Genomic DNA, 18,003 nt, shown 5'->3' on the forward strand with positions numbered 1-18,003 from the left:
GGCATCGGGAAGAAGCTCAGGCTGCCTAATAAAACATGTAGCAAGTTCGTTCAGCGCAAAATCGCTGTTATGTACCAGATACCTTAGTCATGCGGCCTTACATACATAGGGCAAACAGGCCGGTGCGTTAGAGTGAGGCTTCTTGATCACAAGAATTCATCACAACAGAAATGAACTAACTTGTCCAGGCACTCTTTAGAGTTGAAGTGTGTGCCGTTTCTTGTTGAAACAAAAATCTTGTTCGTTCCTAATGACAGCTACGCAAGAGAAGTAGCTAAGGCATTCGACATATCAAGGAAAGCAAGTGATTGCGTTAGGCAACCTTCCCTCGCATTATCTTCGAAGGAAATTGGCCTGTTAACCATTGGTGACTAGGGAGCTCACACGAGGCTTTGCCTTACGGGTTGAGTGATCTCTCACAATGAGCATGCGCGCTTGCCTTCGAAAAAGTACATGTCGTTTTCCCATTAAACCAGTTGCAAATTCAGCGCCATGCGTGCCTTTTCTTCCTTCGTCTCGTGTTTAAGAAAGCGCTGTTTTATATTACTGCCATGGAACCTCGCCCAATTTGCATGTCTTCTTCAGCGCTTCCAATCCTTTGCTCAACTGGATCATTTGCTTACTACAGCGAGGCAGCTGACCCCGCAGTACCCGTATGACATATACCGGACGCGCTTATACAACATCGCATCGAAAATGTTTCTGCAGCAGTACATCTCTTCGAAATGGTCGCGTCGCATCGGAACTAACGGCTCTCCCACGGATGTTTCTGCAGCAGTCTTCGAAATCATCCCGTCGCATCAGAACTAACGGCTCTCCCACGGATGTTTCTGCAGCAGTCTTCCAAATCATCCCGTCGCATCAGAACTAACGGATGTTTCTGCAGCAGTACATCTGTTCGAAATCATCGCGTCGCATCAGAACTAACCGCTCTCCTCCGGATGACGCGTACACGTGAGATGCTTCACGACTGAATAGTGTTAACGTATGTTTCTTTTCTAGCAAGCTGTTCGTACTACATTTCGCCATGTAAGTCCGCCGTGCTTTCAGCATGAAGAGCCTCACGCGGCTAACAAACGAACAGCCAGTCCAGGCCACCCGCCACGGCGGCCTTATGGTTATGATGCTCGACCTGCTGACCCAAAGGTCGCAGGATCGAATCCCGGCCGTGGCAGCCGCATTTCGATTGAGGTCAAATGCGAGAGACCCACTTATTTAGGTTTACGCTATAGAACACAAGGAGGTAGAAATTTCCGTAGCGCACCACTACGACGTCCCTCACAATCGTGTCATGATTTTGGGGCGGTAAAACCGCCACAGTTATTGGTATTATTACAGGTCCAGGCAACAGCATGTGAACGGAAACGGCATCAGTAGCTATTCGTACGAAATACCACTGAATCAACGCCCTGTGAATTCATTCAATGCACGCGCATATGCCCACGAACGGACAGCCGCTTCCCACTGCGCGAGTTTTCGCTCTTCGCCACACAATCACCACCGCTATCGCTTTGGGTTGCCATGGAGACGGTCGCGCTAAGCCCGAACGAAAACGACCAGAAGGAGGGAAAGGGCGCGCCTTTCGATTTCCTAAGCGAGGATGCGAAGATAAGGGAAGGCTGCAGAAGCAGTGCGCGAGGCGTACCCGCAATACATAGCTCACAGCGTGTTATCGTATCAGCGCCATCTCTGTTTTACAGCTCAAATCGTACGTCGATACCGCACGCATATGTAGCTGCCGCGAACCGAGCATACCGTGCCACTACTGTGGCCTAGTGTGCAGGGTGTCGAGCTCACACTCTGCGGGCCGAGGTTCGATTCCGCGTGAAGGATTGCGGGCTGAGGCTGCACTGGGCCACTGGAGTGTGGGGGACATGATTTGACGACGCCGTGCCTTTTTTCGGCACACCGTCAAATCTCGCTGGCCCCCCGGGCATCTAGTGGCAGGTGCCTGTCGCTTTCTTTTTTGCATTTCCTACTTCCCGTACACGATTTGAAGACAGGGGCGGCTCGCACGCCAGACTTCCACCAGTGGCGTAAAATTGACCCATGGTTGGGAAACATTACGCGCTTTTTTTTTTACGCAATGCTTCCCAACCATGGGTGAACTTCCGCTCCCATGAAAATCAGCGTGCAAGCCGCCCCTGAAACATGGTAATTCACAGTTACACAGCCCGTAACGGCAAGCACGTGCACTCAGACGCAGCGAGGAATCAACCGCTTAAAATTCACCCATCGTTGAAAAGCGTCTTTCTGTTTCTTTTTTTCGCGATGGTTTCTAACCTTGGGTGAAAAGTCGCAAGTACACAGTACATGACCAGAAAGCACGTGCACTGGGGCGCAGCATGAACCTCCAACACCACACTACATACTGCCTCTTGTCCGTCCCACGTGTTTCTGAGGCTTACACGAAATAAGTGCGACCACTGTAAAATACAGACATACCCAGCTTGGAACATATAGAATCACGGAGAAATCACAGAAATTTCGCGTTTTGTTTTACACCGCGGAACGTCCCATTCACGGGCTCTTTTCGTAAGGCGCCTAGGCCACTTCCTTTTTTTTGGAAGGACGTTTCGAGAAAAGTGGCGCCGACCTTCTGCCAAATACTACAGCGCGTACTCCTGAGCACTTTTTTAGAGAACCTTATGGAGCAAACAGTACACATTGTTGCAGTAACTGTAATTTCGCATCCGGTGACTTGTCGCAACTTCCAAATGCCTTCTAAACGAATGCACCATGAACTCATCCGCCGCAACTGGTAAGTTACGTTGCGTCACTTAAGGCTTCGATAGGTCAGTTTGCCCCCGAGGTTTCGGACAGTCTTTTTGTACACCGACTTATATAAAGTGAGGACATCAATGAACTTAACCAATGTACCACATACCCTACGGAACCAGAACCCCAATTTTTCCTGCTTCTGCGGCCCATCATGGAGCCAGTCAAATCGCAGCCACTCGACAGTAATCGCTATCCTTGTTGCACAAATGTGCGTACTTACAAAACGCCACTTAAGACACCTACTGGAAAAGCACACGTACCGTTCTGGCAGTTCGATCCGGCGTAGCCGAGCTTGCAGTGGCAGGCGTACAGATCCATGCGCGGCTGACAGGCGCCGCCGTTGTAACAGGGACCCGTGACGCAAGGATGGACGCAGTTGGCCACGTTTACCCCAGACAGGGCCTCTTGCATCAATCGCACGGGCCGGTTGTTGATGGTCAGCTAGATGCGACGCGAATGCACGTAAACATTGTAGAGGCGTGTAGAACCAAGCCTAACCTTACACAACTATTTATGTGCCTTTACAATACATTGGCTAATCACATTGACAAGAATGCAATCGTACAGCTAACAACACACTATATCAAAACGTGCCTAATCGCTACTGCAGGAAATCGAAGTACGAGCGTGAGCGTCGTAGCCTGTATCTGTAATAATAATATCTGGGGGTTTAACGTCCGAAAACCACGATACGATTATGAGAGACGCCGTAGTGGAGGGCTCCGGAAATTTCGACCACCTGGGGTTCTTTAACGTGCACCTAAACCTAAGTGCACGGGCCTCAAACATTTTCGGGCTCAATCAAAACGCAGCCGCCGCGGCCGGGATTCGATCCCGCGACCTTCGGGTCAGCAGTCGAGCGCCACTAGCCCACCGTGGCCGGGCCGTGACCTGCATATGACGCTCGAAGTTGATTTCTTTTGTGTTTGAGATAGACTACCTAGGTGAGTGAGAAAAAGTAAAGGTTTGATGAAAAACTCGACCATTTGATCGAGGATGCATCAACACAGTGCAGCCGTTCTTTTTTCATATCTCGGTACAGAATGTTCGTGGAAAATGCGAAGGAAGATAACGTCTTCAAGACGCTGGCAGGCAAAGCTTCTTGTAGTGCACAGTTTCGACCGAATTTCTCCTTGCTATCCAAATGCCACTAGTTGAAAATGAACGCCCTGTTAAGAACGAAATCTATTGTCGGGACTTTTCAGCAACGACAGTTACACAGATGTGCAACACATCTGTGTCTGAAAACAGCAGAACATTTTTAGTAATGTCAATTTTTCGGAAATCATAATTTCGAAGCATTTATAGCACAAATTATGCTACGGCACAATAGCCTTCCTTTTTCTTACAGACTTCATGGATAGAATTACAGATGTTATCAAAACTTCGAACGCGATTCTCTCGGCTCTGTTACTTTTGTGACGTGCCTCCGCCTTACGGAAGTTTTGAGGGAGTTTCTAGAACAGATTTCAACAAAGTTGATATCCTGCTTTTCTGCAGAAACTGAACTACAGGCTAAAGCTTTTTTTTTTCACAACCTTGGTGCAATAGTAATTATTTTCTAAGTACCAGCTAGTTACTGGAAGTACTTTTTGCCTTCCAAGTTTGACCATTATCAGTGATAGATGTTTGAACATCTAGTATATATGCTTTACACTGTGGGGTGGGCCTTTTAGAAGAGCTACGTAGCTCTGAAAAGTACGTTTTTGTGTTGTAAGTTGCCATAACGACCCGTAGGAAATTACGCAATTACAATGGCGAAATCTGCAGGGGCGTAGCCAAGGGGGGGTTGGGGGGGCTCAAACCCCCCCCCCCCCCGAAATTTTTCGGTTTTGCTTGCGTACATAGGCACGCACACATACAAACACACACACGAATATACATAAAGTATGGTTGAACCCCCCCCCCCCCCCCGAAAAAAATTTCTGGCTACGCCCCTGGAAATCTGTCATTACTTCCTTTCTAAACGAGACATTCGAAATATGTTCGCAGCTTTGAAATCTTCATTCAATTATGCACATGCATTGACGATTTTCAATTAATAGATACTAATGTGGCGTAATCGATCGTTTTATATTGATAAATCACACTCTTAGAACACTAATTTCGTTAATTTCATCATCATAGGGATACTAATGCAGGTGAAACTCAGCGTGAAAGGTTCACGTTTAAATTTGGCGCTAAAATATCCGCGCGTGGCGTCACGGATTTCGAAGTAAGTTTTTTTTTTAATATTTCGGCGATATTAGCTCAACGACATTCATTGTAATTAGGCATTTTATGTCTCTGGCCGCATGAGAGAACAATCTGTCTTATTTTTACTGATTAGGAATTTCGTAGCGCCTACTACATGCCACCAAAATCTATGACGTCCCGACGTTTACTGTGGGAATTTCAACGTGGCGTAGGCACCCACATTTTCTTTTTGCGCGTTTTTTCGCTAGCGAAACGTCTCCTCACGACAAGCGTGGTGATTTTCGTATTGCGGAACAGTCGTTCACTAACATGAGAAATATCGTTTTGCTGTTCAGTGTAACCTTTAAACGCTTCTTTTATTTTCAACCTGCATATTGTTGTTCCTTATTTCGCTATACGGTGGCAATTCATAAAGCACGCTCACCCTTTGTACACAACCAACGAAGGACTGCATGACGTCGGCGCCGACCGCCGTCTCCTTGGGGTCAGGCACACCGCCCAGGTACAGGTTCAGCGGAAGCGACAGTTGTGTGAATGCGCCCGGTGAGTGGGCCTCCACCCTGGGTTGTCCGTCAATCATCAGGGTTCCCAGTCGACCGGTGCGGGACGCCTTGACCATGTGCCACTCGCCCAGGGCCACCGGGAAGGGACTCCTGCAGTGGTGTAAGCCCAATGCTCCCAACCAGTGGCGCAAATCATGCGGCGGTCAGGAACACCCTGACCTCCCTTGTGTTCACGCTGGGGGGACAGCTGATGTTAAACAAAAGCTGTACCTTTACGAGTTATAAGAAATAAACTGCCAATATTTTGATTAGATGGTTTAACTCCAATGACACATCAGCTCGATATATGCTACAGCCTAACTATGAATGAAGGAAAGGAGATGATGTTCAAGGGCTCGTTTTATCTTTGTTAGACACAATATTAAGGAGAACTAACAGACAATAACGCCAAGGAAAGTATAGGGGGTGTGATCTGTAGTATTTAGAATATAAATGTGAAGAAAGTAAAGTGGACGAAAAAATGACTTGCCGCCGGCAGGGACCGAACCTGCGACCTTCGAATAACGCGTCCGATGCTCTACCACTGAGCTACGGCGGCGGTCATCCTCCCGTCCACTTTGTGGGGTATATATGTTGATTTAAACCTAGGAGTGTTAGTCAGCGCCAATCGCAGCCATGGCGGCGAGTGTGGAACACTCTTTTTTTGCCTATTGGCGTCACGTGGCACGTGATCTTTTTACGAGCTGGCAGCTGACCAATAATCCCTCGCATACTACCTGAAGGCATCAAGTCTGCCAGGACGAGACCCTTGCTATGAATGAAGGAAAGGAGATGATGTTCAAGGGCTCGTTTTATCTTTGTTAGACACAATATTAAGGAGAACTAACAGACAATAACGCCAAGGAAAGTATAGGGGGTGTGATCTGTAGTATTTAGAATATAAATGTGAAGAAAGTAAAGTGGACGAAAAAATGACTTGCCGCCGGCAGGTGACGCCAATAGGCAAAAAAAGAGTGTTCCACACTCGCCGCCATGGCTGCGATTGGCGCTGACTAACACTCCTAGGTTTAAATCAACATATATACCCCACAAAGTGGACGGGAGGATGACCGCCGCCGTAGCTCAGTGGTAGAGCATCGGACGCGTTATTCGAAGGTCGCAGGTTCGGTCCCTGCCGGCGGCAAGTCATTTTTTCGTCCACTTTACTTGCTTCACATTTATATTCTAAATACTACAGATCACACCCCCTATACTTTCCTTGGCGTTATTGTCTGTTAGTTCTCCTTAATATTGAGCCTAACTATGAGTGTCACTTACAGACTAACTTCACCATGCCACGTGCACTTATGCGATTCGCTACTCAGTGCTGTTTTCCCTGGCCCGGCGCCAACGCCCATGCTTGTTTTTTTTTTCGCTTGCAATCAAAGCACGATTATAATTTTATGTAATTCGAAAATAAAACCTATATTTATAAAAACAATACATATTTGTCCCCCTTATAATTTTTCAGGACTTACGCCATTGCTATCGACAGCAATGAATTGAGGTCAGAGAGAACGAGTAAGATGGAGGGGGTGAATAGGAAAAGAGGCGACTGCCAATTTCCTAAGCGCAGACAGCTGGGCTAGTTGGTTTTGGTTATACATAAGTAACATCATATTAGCCAGCAGGACACGGACGGATACAGAGACCCTAACAACGCCAGACTTCCGCTAAATTTTATTGTACACAAAAATAGTCTTTTTATACTCCAGGAGGAACCACTACCGCTAAGGCGTAACGATAGGTAACCAGTCGGGCAGTGTACCCCCATCAACAAGAGCTAAATCACACGTGTTTTTGCGCACAATTAAATTCTGCTGACGTGTTTCTAGTCTTTCGTGGGCCGCCTACCTGAACCACGGGCCAAAGGGGTGTGTTGCCTCTACCAGGATACCCTAAAGGTTCAATCACCCGCCATCGGCTGAACCCCAGCTTCCCCATTTCGCCGGACGCTTAGCCGCGCGTGCTTAAACGTGCAAGGGGGGTCGGAACGATAAAGAGTGAATGTCCCTAGGGGAAACGATGGAAAGGGCTCTACAGCGAATGACGTTGAAGGGTAATGACCTGTTTGATAAAGGGCTCATTACGTCCCGCCTGTATTGCGAGCATGACGGTTCGACACCTTCATGAGGAAGATGTTTAGTGAAGAAAAAAGGAGGGGAGGTCGACCTGGAAAGCGGGTTTCTAGCCTGCTACTCGTCGTGTTGGTAACGGGAAAGACAAAAGAAAGGCATGAAGATAGGCGACTATGGTACAGACACTGTCCTGCGCGAATAAGTGTACTACGAGCGAAAGTTTTTACGCCGTATACAGCGCATGCGAGCCTCCAAACTTGCCCCGCTTAGACACGTTATGGGAAACATGAGAAGGTACGTTGGTCTTCGTTACTAAAGAATTTGACTGTTGTGGGTATTTTTTCTCTTTAGCTATCTTCCATTGGTCTTCGTTTTGTCATTTCGACAGCGTTGACATAATATCAAGCACTACTTTACCTCATTACTGCGGTGCCAGTAGAGAGGTCGAAGCGGAATTCGACGTGTCCGTCGGCCATCTGGAGCGACACGAAATCACCCGTGCCGTCCATCTTGGCCCCGTTGTAGAAGAAGACGCCGTGCGGCGACAACGGCTTCATGACCAGTTGGACATCCAGGAACGACAGATGGTCGTTGCCCAGTCCGGGGAACCGGAGGTACGACGAGCCATTGAATGATGGCACCACGATCTCCACAGCTGCAGGGACAAGAAAGGAAAAAAAAGAGAATTGATGGTAATGCTTTGCAGCCCCTCTCTCCCACCTTTTTGTATTACGGACACTGGGCCAGCGCAGTAAGAAGCATGGCTCTACAAACCCTTCAAGACACACTAAAACGAACAGTTACGTCAGATGTATTAACAATTTGCGACACGGCATGTACATTTCTACACGCGACCTACATTTGCCATTTCCATGCACAAGCGATAATAAAGAGACAACGAACACTGATATAATGGTAACTAAACATGCTTGTTGCTTAAGCTTCTGATATATTAATTCTGGGTGAAACAGCTTGCTTGATGACTCCTGATGACATGGCATGACCAACTGTACAGTAATTAGACAACCAACTACATTTTAATAGCAAATTGTTTAGAATATAAAATACACGAACCTTGGCAGCAAATCGTACTAATTTCACTGATTTATGAAGGGTCGATGACAATGCCTGTCGCAAGCGGTTAATTACTCTGCCACAATACCGAGAAAGCGATTTAGCCAAGACCACGCGCACATTTCTTTGATTATTTATATATACCGGAACTTCAATGAGGCTGTTCCAGGAGTGGGATGAACAGACATACTAACGCTAGTACGCAAGCTTGGGTGAATACTTTCAATGACAGTGCTCGGATCTTCCGTCGTAATTAATTTCACGCTTCTACTGTTGACGGGAAAAAGCTGTTTAAAGGAGTAGTGGCGGGTGACAAACGTTGAGATATTCAGGGCGTGATGACTAATTGTTGATGAATGTTTGGAGAACGTCAAATAGTTATCAAGAGAAGAGGGATGAGGAGAACTGATTAACTCGCAAAGGAATTGGATGCATTAAAGACGGTGACGCTTAGCAAGAGTAGCGAGGCCAGCTGGAAAGTAAATTAGACGCCTACGAACAGAATGCACTGCTTTGCTTCTCGCCTATGCTACCCTTTATATATCACAGTGTCTGTATGGATTCCATACGAGACCATATTCGAGGGCGGGACAAACGGGATATTTATATGTTAGAAGTTTTCTTTCTTGAACAGCCATACGCGGCGTACGATATAGCTAACCTAGACTTTTAAGGACCTTGTTGCAGGTGACGAATCGTGTGTTAGCAGGCTATAAAATTATGCTTGAATTCGAACACTCTATGCAAAGTAGTATTCATAAAGGTATAGGAAACAAAGAACAGGCATGAGCGTCACCTAAATGACATGGAGACGGCGTCGGAAAACCTCACATTCGTTCGCCGTGCTTCGGACTAGCTACAGAAGTCAGTGAAGGTATTGTTCTGAATTTCATGACCACTTGGAGATTTCATGGTACGATATACGTATACAGCTGGAACAGAAGAGGTCCCAGTACTGAACCCTGCGGGACTCCTGATGAAACAGGCATCAAAGTTGAGTCGTAGAGTTTGAACGTACATATTGTGAACGCTGGGAAAGAAAGACTGATATACAACCAACCAAGGATGCATTTTTAGTGTAGCGAGCAGCTTGTGCTTTAGTTTCGTGTTTGAGACAGTGTCAAAGGCATTAGCGAAGTCTATAAAAAAAGCGTAAACCTGGTCGCCGATGTGTAAGGAGCTGCTGATACGCCTAACAAATTCTGTCAGTTGTGTTACAGTGCCGGGACCCTCTCTGAGACCATGCGGGAGAGTCCTTAAAATGTTATTGTTTCGCGAAATTCTATGACACATCGAAAGATAATCTTGTCCAGCAGTATACATAAATGTGCTGAGGAGATCGACCGCTGTATGCCATAAAAAAGAACTACGAAGAATGGTCGAAGGAAATACTGAAAAGACACTGTTAGCGAAATGGAACAAAAGTGCTAAGAGCTGCAGCAGACGCAAATAAATAACCAAGCAAGTAGAACTTGGAAGGAGAATTGCGTACAAGTAAACAGTTAACATGAAGTAATTCCGTGGTCATTTTCGTATGACATTTCTGAAAGAAACAACCGGAAATGTTTTAGACAGCTCCTTCCAGGAACTGAGTGCCTAACGTGTAACGTGTAATTGATTACTCAATTAGCTGCGTGAAGTACAGTGGCAGCTACAGAATAAGAAAATTTGGGTAATTACAAACCACCCGTAAATTTATTTGATCAATCAATGAAGTAATCAATGAAATTAAGTTGCATACGTGCGAGTCTTCTGTTCTTGAAAGACCGTTGGGCCGAGAAACAGCTTTGAACAGACTAGCAGGCATTAAATTTGGTGATGCCCTTTTACCACTTTCATTGACAGTGGCATTCGCAGATGTCGTGTAAAGCTGCCTACGTATTTTCTATTGCGTCTTTCGACTCGCACACGCTAGAGGCACTACTATCGAGACAAGAGAGCCTGGACATGTGAGAGAGTCACGAAAGCAGAAATAAGACTGATCACACTGATTATGCCCGAACGTAATAAGCAAAACAGCGATGCGTCTACCCAAACAATGCCGTTAACAAAACATTATATTAATGAGTTGTATGGAGCGAATTCGTGATGAAGCAACCCAATTAGCGTGAGGAATGGTTACAACTTCGTGGCCAGGATGAAAAACAGTTCCTCTGGTGTACTTGTCTTGTTGACGAGACTCCCGAATGTTAGAGAAGGCCAGCAAAATCCCTTCTTCTGGCATTTTTTCAGTCTCTTGCATGTCAATATCAGGACGAACGCCTCTCCTGATGCTCTCCAATTTATCCCTCTCAAACTGGTACAGCGCCACAAGAAAAAGGATGGAAGAGCTGAGTCAGCCAAATAAAGGAGTACAGTGGTGACTTACAACTTGTTTTATTAGCAGATTGCATGGCAACGTTCTCGCAACATTCGCAATGTTGTTGATGCTGCCATAACGTTGAAGCAACGTCTGAGGCGCAGTTCCCAACACTGCGGCAAACCTGTGTCAGCTATTCGTGCTACCAGAAATATAGTCACACGAAACCATCCAACAATATCGCCCAAACGCCACGACGACAGAATATTGCACCTATCAACATTTCATATACGGTTGAACTGATTGATAAATCGTATTCGCTGTGCAGGTACAAAAAAATAGGCGCTCCCACAAGTGCAGCCAGGCCTTGCTATGCTGTTCCTTTTCTTGAAAAAGCAACGTAACTTACGCGAGAAAAAGTTGAAGCGGATTCCATAGCCAGGTCTGGAAGAACGTGTGTTGGAGCCCCAGTCTTTGTTCCTGCTATGGAAACACGATTTCTTAATCACCCTCGTTCAGCCGGCTGGGCTGTTTCTTCCTTTTTCTTTGCTTCGCTGTACCCAAGGAAGTTTAAAGAGAACTGCTCAAGCGCGAAGCCGTGGACACCGTGGTGGCCACCAAAACATGGTGGCCTCGGGCGCCATCTTAGTAAAGGCGCGATAAAACGTTAGCATTTTCCGCGCACGCCTTACGAGTTTATTTTGGCATTTTTTTCCGGACAGATACTATTCAAAGTGTGTCTTTGTTACTGGGTTTCTAAGTAAGTCTTCGCGAATTTTATCGGTGATGACGTCATCTATACCCATATCGATACGTTACTGTCGTCGAGAACAACGATATTTTCTTTTATAATTAACCTAGCATTTACATTAGCGGATCAAAACCGCACGATCTCTAAGCGGGCACCACCCGAAAAGAGCATGCCTGTGTTTGGAACAAATAGTACACGATTCAGAGTACTCTCTACTCTACTATGGAAGAGCTCTACAGAGTTCCCGCGTACGAAAGGTATATTGAAGTAGGTTTCCAAGAATAACGGTAGGCAAACTCTGGCTTCACTTCTGCCGGTAAGGCGTCGCGAGAGCTTCCACTGCAGATTTCGTTTTAACCGATGATATTCGGATTCACCCAATCCTCAACACAAGTGGACACCAATTTACGCCGTCCTGCGCGAGTCGATTTCACACTGTGGCCGCAATCTTCTTAATGTTAACCACCCTGCCTAGCCCACTGTCATCCCCGGCTGCGTTGCCGATTTGGTACGTATGCCTACATGTGTTTAGGTGTCTTCACTGCGTGACAAAACTGCAAGCAGCGAAGCGTAATAACCGGTACGAAACCATTCCATGATTAAAACGTCCAGTGTGGATACTCACGTGTTTCACACGAGGCTCCCGCGAAGCCCAAGGCACAGAGGCATACACCCTGTTCCACTCCGTTGGCGATGCACTGGCCGCCATTTTGACAGCTCACTCCGCTGCATCCGTCGCCGCCACATTCGTCTGCAGTGAGCAAGCAAACAAAAACCAGTCAACGTAATTCCAGTAAGGTAAGGTATGGCAAGTCGCCATCGCCTTCTCGGATGGAAACTGTCACAGGGAGAGAAAAAGAGGACAGGCAGGGAGGTTAACCAGACGAGTGTCCGATTTGCTACCTTACAGAATGAAAAGTGAGTGGAGACTATAAAGAGCGAAAAGACATAGAAGGCGAGCATTACCCTCCATCATAGGTGAGGTCGAACTGTCAAATGCATTTACCTTCCCGGAAGGTACGCTATTACGATAATAATAATAATAGGTGTGGCAAGAAAATGTCTCCCCACAATAGTAAAAAAACAATATTTTTTTTCTCACGGGAAAAAATTACCCTACATTAGCTTTAGCGGGTACCCCATTATTCTCAACCTATCTTTATTATTACTCTTCTCTATTCCACGCATCTCGGCATTTTTCTCAGCTCCCTCTATCACGTTTTATTGGTTTCTGGCAAGTTATCTATGGCACAGTGTGTTCCCTTCGTCATTAAAGGGACACTAAAAAAAGTCACAGTTTCGCCGCAAGGGCGAAGCAATGAATGCGATAGCAAGGAACTAATGCTATACGAAGTGATGCTCGCCAATGGATAGTCTCAGTTTGAACAGCGCTTCTGTTGCAAAGGCGGCCGAAGCAGCGAAGGAAACTAGCGTGCTTCAATTGTCGAGCTGTGACACTTGATAGTTCGCGCGCTCATCTTCTGTTTGTTCATTTGGCGGCGTCCCTGAGCTCGAGTGACATTCGTACGCGCCGTAACATGAGCGCGGACATCACGGTGAAAGCGTGAAACATTCCTCTACCCCTCGCCACGAGAAAACCGCGCGAGCAGACAGCGGAAGGGCAAGCTTCTCCCATGCGCAAATATAAGAAGAAGCGAGCGAGCTCGCCGACGACTTTTAAATGCGCCCGTCGGGCTCCTAGCGCCACCTCGCTGGTAATGAAGAAACGCTTATTATCGCCTGCTGTCTCTGAGTCCGTCCAGCGCTAAATGGTGTGTATATAACGCTCGCCGTTAGCTACGTGGAGGATCTGCGTTTCGTGGCGTAGTGGATAGCGCCGCTCGCTGCGGGGCAAGAGGTCCCTGGTTCGATTCCGCGCTTCGGAAGCATTTTTCTGAGTTATTTTTCTTGGGGGCCTTTATATATATATACATACTTATACATATACGGTGCATGACGGCGGCGACGGCGACGGCGACGGCAAAATCCAGCCGAGACTGTCCATATAATTGCTATCGCAATAAAAGAAAAAAAATGAATCGGTTTACATCAATAAATTGTGCTCTCAGAACTCTAATGTCGTTAATTTCGCCATCCTAGGTTTATTAATAAACGAAAAAATGAAGTTCAAAGATTCATTTTTTTAATTTCGCGCCGAAATCTCCCCCCCCCCCCCCCGTGATCTCACTGATTTCAAGGTGTATTTATCGTACGTTGGCCGATTGTTTTACCGATTCGGAACTACGTAGTCCCTAGTAGGCGCCGTCAACACATGTGACGTCACGGCGAATAGTGCGAAAACTCTGGGTGGCGTCGCCACCCACATTTTGTTTTTGCGCGTCTTCTCGCAGCAAGCATAGTGTTTTTGGCATCGTAAAGAGTACTTTACTAATGTGAGAAAAATCATTTTGCTCTTTAGTGTCCTTTTAACATTCCCTGCGATCTCGTACGTTCCGTTTTCACTACCTTTTGTTAATAATGCAGGAATACCTTCATCGCGGTTAGGTCCTGTCTCAGCTGTGGTAGTCGTAAGTACGGAAGATATCAATTCTAACATTGCAATATTTATTATTATTTGCAAGTAAAAATAAAAGTATCCAGACTCATCCTATTTTTTTTTTCCTTCACAGATAGTCCGTGTGGGGCTGCACTGTAAAGCGTAATTACGTCATTCAGTTTTTGCCCAATAGTGTATAATGTGTGTTTGCTTTCGTGTCCATTTTTTGGCTTCGCTGAACAATTCTAATTTCGCTCGTTAGTGTACCTTGAACATCGTTTGGAATTGACGGCAAATGTCTGCCACGCTTAGGCTCATTGGTCAGTGTTCGTCAGACTACAGGTGCAAACCCTCTTATATATTACTTTTACCGTGCAACGCTCATGAACAAATGAAATCAATCAATTTATTCTGTGACACGGTTGTGCATGTGTATGATTACACTGTTAATATGGCGCACACTGGGAGACGAAACGGAGCTCACACATTGCCGGCTCTTCATTCATTCGCTCGATGGTCGGCATGAAACTCACTTTTGTGGAATACATCACCTGAAGTCACTTCGCCAGGAGTTCCGGGTGAGCACACTTAAAGGAAGCGTTTTACGGTGTTGCACACATTTCATTGTTGGAGGTTGTGCGACATTGGGCGATGTTTGAGTACTGTCGCAGGGCTTTCGACACATCATAACGAACTTTTATGGCGAAAGCCTTAGAAGGCAACAGTGTGCAAAATTGTGCTAGTTGGTTTAACTTCATTGTTAAACATCGCAGCAAGACAAAGACACGAGAAGGAGGACCACACAGGACAGGCGCTTTAGTGTCCTTAGAAGGACACTAAAGAGAAAAAAGATTTTTCTCGTATTTTGTAAATTATTCTTTCAAGGTAACAGGAACACCACCCTTGCTGCCAGAAGACGCTTGGTAATCTAGAAAACGCGCAAAAAGAAAATGCGGGGGGTGACGCCACCTTGAAGTTCCCGCGCCAGTCGCCGTGACGTCACAAATTTTGACGGCGTCCACTAGGACCTACGTAGCTCCTGATCAGTAAAAATGAATTACGTTGACTTCTCAGGCAACCAGAGACTTAATTAACATACCAAGTTTCAGAAACTTTCGTTGAGGCAATGAGGCCGGAATACGCAAAAAATGCTTTGGTGACCGTGACGTCACCTTCCGAGATTTCGGCGGAAAATTTAAAGGTAAAATTTTTGACATTGATCATCTCATCTATTAATAAACCTATGGTGGTGACGTTAACGACACTAGAGCTTTCAGGGTATAATTTGTCAGTCTAAACTAACCTATTGTTCCCCTTTAGTGTTTCCCTCCAAGTGTTTATGTTCGCGATCAAGTCCACGAGATATTTACAGACCTGAAGACATCGTAAGGTCTCGCAAAAGTTTCACAACGCCTCGCCAAAAGCCCACGTGACCTTATCCGAACGATGGCGTCATCGCTAGGACAAGGTCAGGTAGGTGGGTCACATCGCAGACTGCCATAATTTACGACGTCATCATGACGTAAATACATCGGATGATGACGTAATCTCACCACATCTTTGCTTGTTGAAAGGTTGGCGGATCACGCAGGTAGTGCAACACCAAGCAAGAAGTCGTGTCGCCTTAGGCGAATGCTTAAGAGACCGTGTGAACTTGTTTTCGTTTTTCCAGGTCCACCTCACCTGCAAACGCTATCCATATTAAAACATATTGTTGGGCTAGTTGGTTCATACTGTGCAAAAAGCAATGACGCAAAGCAGGGCGAAGAAAACAAGAGCGCACAGGAAGACGCCCTTTCCTGTACCCTTTGTTTTCTTCGCATTGCGTTACGTTAACCACGAGGAGCCAGCAAGCAAGCGCACACGTACCAACGTCGAGGCCCTCGATGGCGTCGCCTCGTAATGACGTGGACCGGAAGTCGTAGCGGCGCCCGTTAATCTCCAGATGTCGAATGCAGCCCACTAATCCTTCTCTGACGCCCAACCTGCCGGCAGCGAGGCTGGCGTTGGGAGACCCGCCGAGGTAGACGTTGAGCCGCAGCGTTATCCTCGAGAAGAGACCCTGGCAAATCAAGGCAAACGCCGTACACGTTGTATGGGGCTCACGGGTGTCAGCGTCGCAGTAGAGAGAGAAAATGAAAGATAAAAGAAAGACAGGGAGGTTAACCAGAGGAAGTCTCCGGTTTTCTACCCTACACTTGGGAAGGGGAAAGTGGGTGTAACAGAGAACAAGAAGAGTCTGTGACGACACTAAAATGTTATCACTATAGCCGGTACAAGTGCTACACACCAACATTGTCTGCGAACAGTAACAATTTGTCATTCAGTCCGATTTCTTGAGAAAAAAAAAAGCCATACGTGAAAGGCAGGAATGTTAACTGGACTATGTATAGTTTGCTATCCTTTTTTTTTTTTTACACTTGAGGAGGGGAGGGAGGGAGTAAAAGAGAGAGCGAGAGAGAAAACATGAGTGAACGCATCTCGAAATGCATGTTGCAGCGTATCGGTAGGCGATTACTCAAGTTGCCTTCAAAAACTGCAGCAGAGCTCGTGTGGGTTTCTGGGTTACCGAGCTGGGAGGCCAGGCTCCCAAGTCCTTTTCTTCAGGAAAGATGTCCTCTTCGGACGCAAGCGCGAAGTAGTGAATGCCATAAGCGTGCGCAGGGTTCCCCTTCAGGGGGGGCGAAGGTTCGTCGCAGCGCCCCCCCTCCCTATTATGTCAATGTATGCGGCTGCCTTTGCGCCCCTCTTCTCGCCCCCCCTACAATGTATAGGGCTGACTTTGCGCCCCCCCTTCTCGCCCCCTTGCCCCCCCCCCCCTGCGCACGCCTATGGTGAATGCGATAGCAACAAATTGTAATGTTATATGAAGTAAGGCTGGCAGCTAACTCTTCTATATAATGTCTCGCCTTAGTCTACGAGACGCTCGTGTAAGAGAATACGGCCGCTCCAGGGAGAGAAACGAATTTCACACAGCACGTAGAAAGGTGTACGAGCCGTCCGGTAATGTCTGCCGAGCTAGCACGCGCGCCAGCGCCCTTAGAATCAAAGTTAATTTGCTGCTCCAGCGACACCCCCGCCCGCGTCTTTCTGTACTCGTTCAAGACGGGTGTGGAGTTTCCTCTCTGCTTGAGCAGCATTCGACAGCAGGCCTCGCACGCAGGTGATGTTATCGCATGCGCCCTACGAGCGACGGAGATGGGCCGGCTCGTTGGATCTCTACTTCAGCCGCGTTCGTCGCCCCAACCCGCGGGTAGAACACACAATGTGCGGGGGATGTCATCGATTTGGACTTTATACAGAACATGACGGCGACTGCGACGCCAACGGAAAAACTCGTGGAGAGTGTCCGTATAATTCTATCGGAATAAAATGCTAACGACGGAGTAGCTGCGCGTCTTTCACAAGGTACGGTTAAAGTATGCCAATACCGAAAGTTATGCAATGGCAACCGTCACGGCTGGCGAACCACCTGTACAGAGATTATACATTAAAGCCACCTTTTTCATTTTCCTGTGCTCTACTCCGCCACTTTGGTAGGGGCCAGGACAACCGGTATCACTAAAACGTAGTTCCGAACAGAGTACGTAGTTCCGAACATTTTCGCCAGCGGAATGACGCATGCGCCGTGGCATCGTAAAAAAGCCGGATTGCAACGCAACAGAAAGTATAGTCAGTGCAATTTATACTTAAGAAAAACTCAAGAAAATCGCCTAACAATATTTGCAAGAGATGCAAGGACCTACGTCTCGCGTATTAAAAATGTGGTGGTGCCTTGCGGCAAG

General features: G+C 46.8%; 1 protein-coding gene across 4 annotated transcripts in view; it reads right to left on the minus strand.

Moving 5' to 3' along the window:
- The window catches only part of LOC119405249 (pikachurin), a 277,626-nt gene that overhangs the window by 6,254 nt on the left and 253,369 nt on the right, over positions 1 to 18,003 (minus strand). For all 4 annotated transcript variants that reach the window (XM_049419240.1, XM_049419239.1, XM_037672059.2 and 1 more), the window contains 5 exons: positions 16,088 to 16,280; positions 12,347 to 12,472; positions 8,015 to 8,252; positions 5,402 to 5,630; positions 3,042 to 3,222 (listed from right to left, as the gene is read on the minus strand). In XM_049419240.1, the coding sequence (XP_049275197.1) occupies positions 3,042 to 3,222; positions 5,402 to 5,630; positions 8,015 to 8,252; positions 12,347 to 12,472; positions 16,088 to 16,280 (967 nt within the window). The remainder of the gene's footprint in view (positions 1 to 3,041; positions 3,223 to 5,401; positions 5,631 to 8,014; positions 8,253 to 12,346; positions 12,473 to 16,087; positions 16,281 to 18,003) is intronic.

Source organism: Rhipicephalus sanguineus, chromosome 9 (genome assembly GCF_013339695.2).
Source record: "Rhipicephalus sanguineus isolate Rsan-2018 chromosome 9, BIME_Rsan_1.4, whole genome shotgun sequence".
In the NCBI taxonomy this organism is placed as follows: Eukaryota; Metazoa; Arthropoda; class Arachnida; order Ixodida; family Ixodidae; genus Rhipicephalus; species Rhipicephalus sanguineus.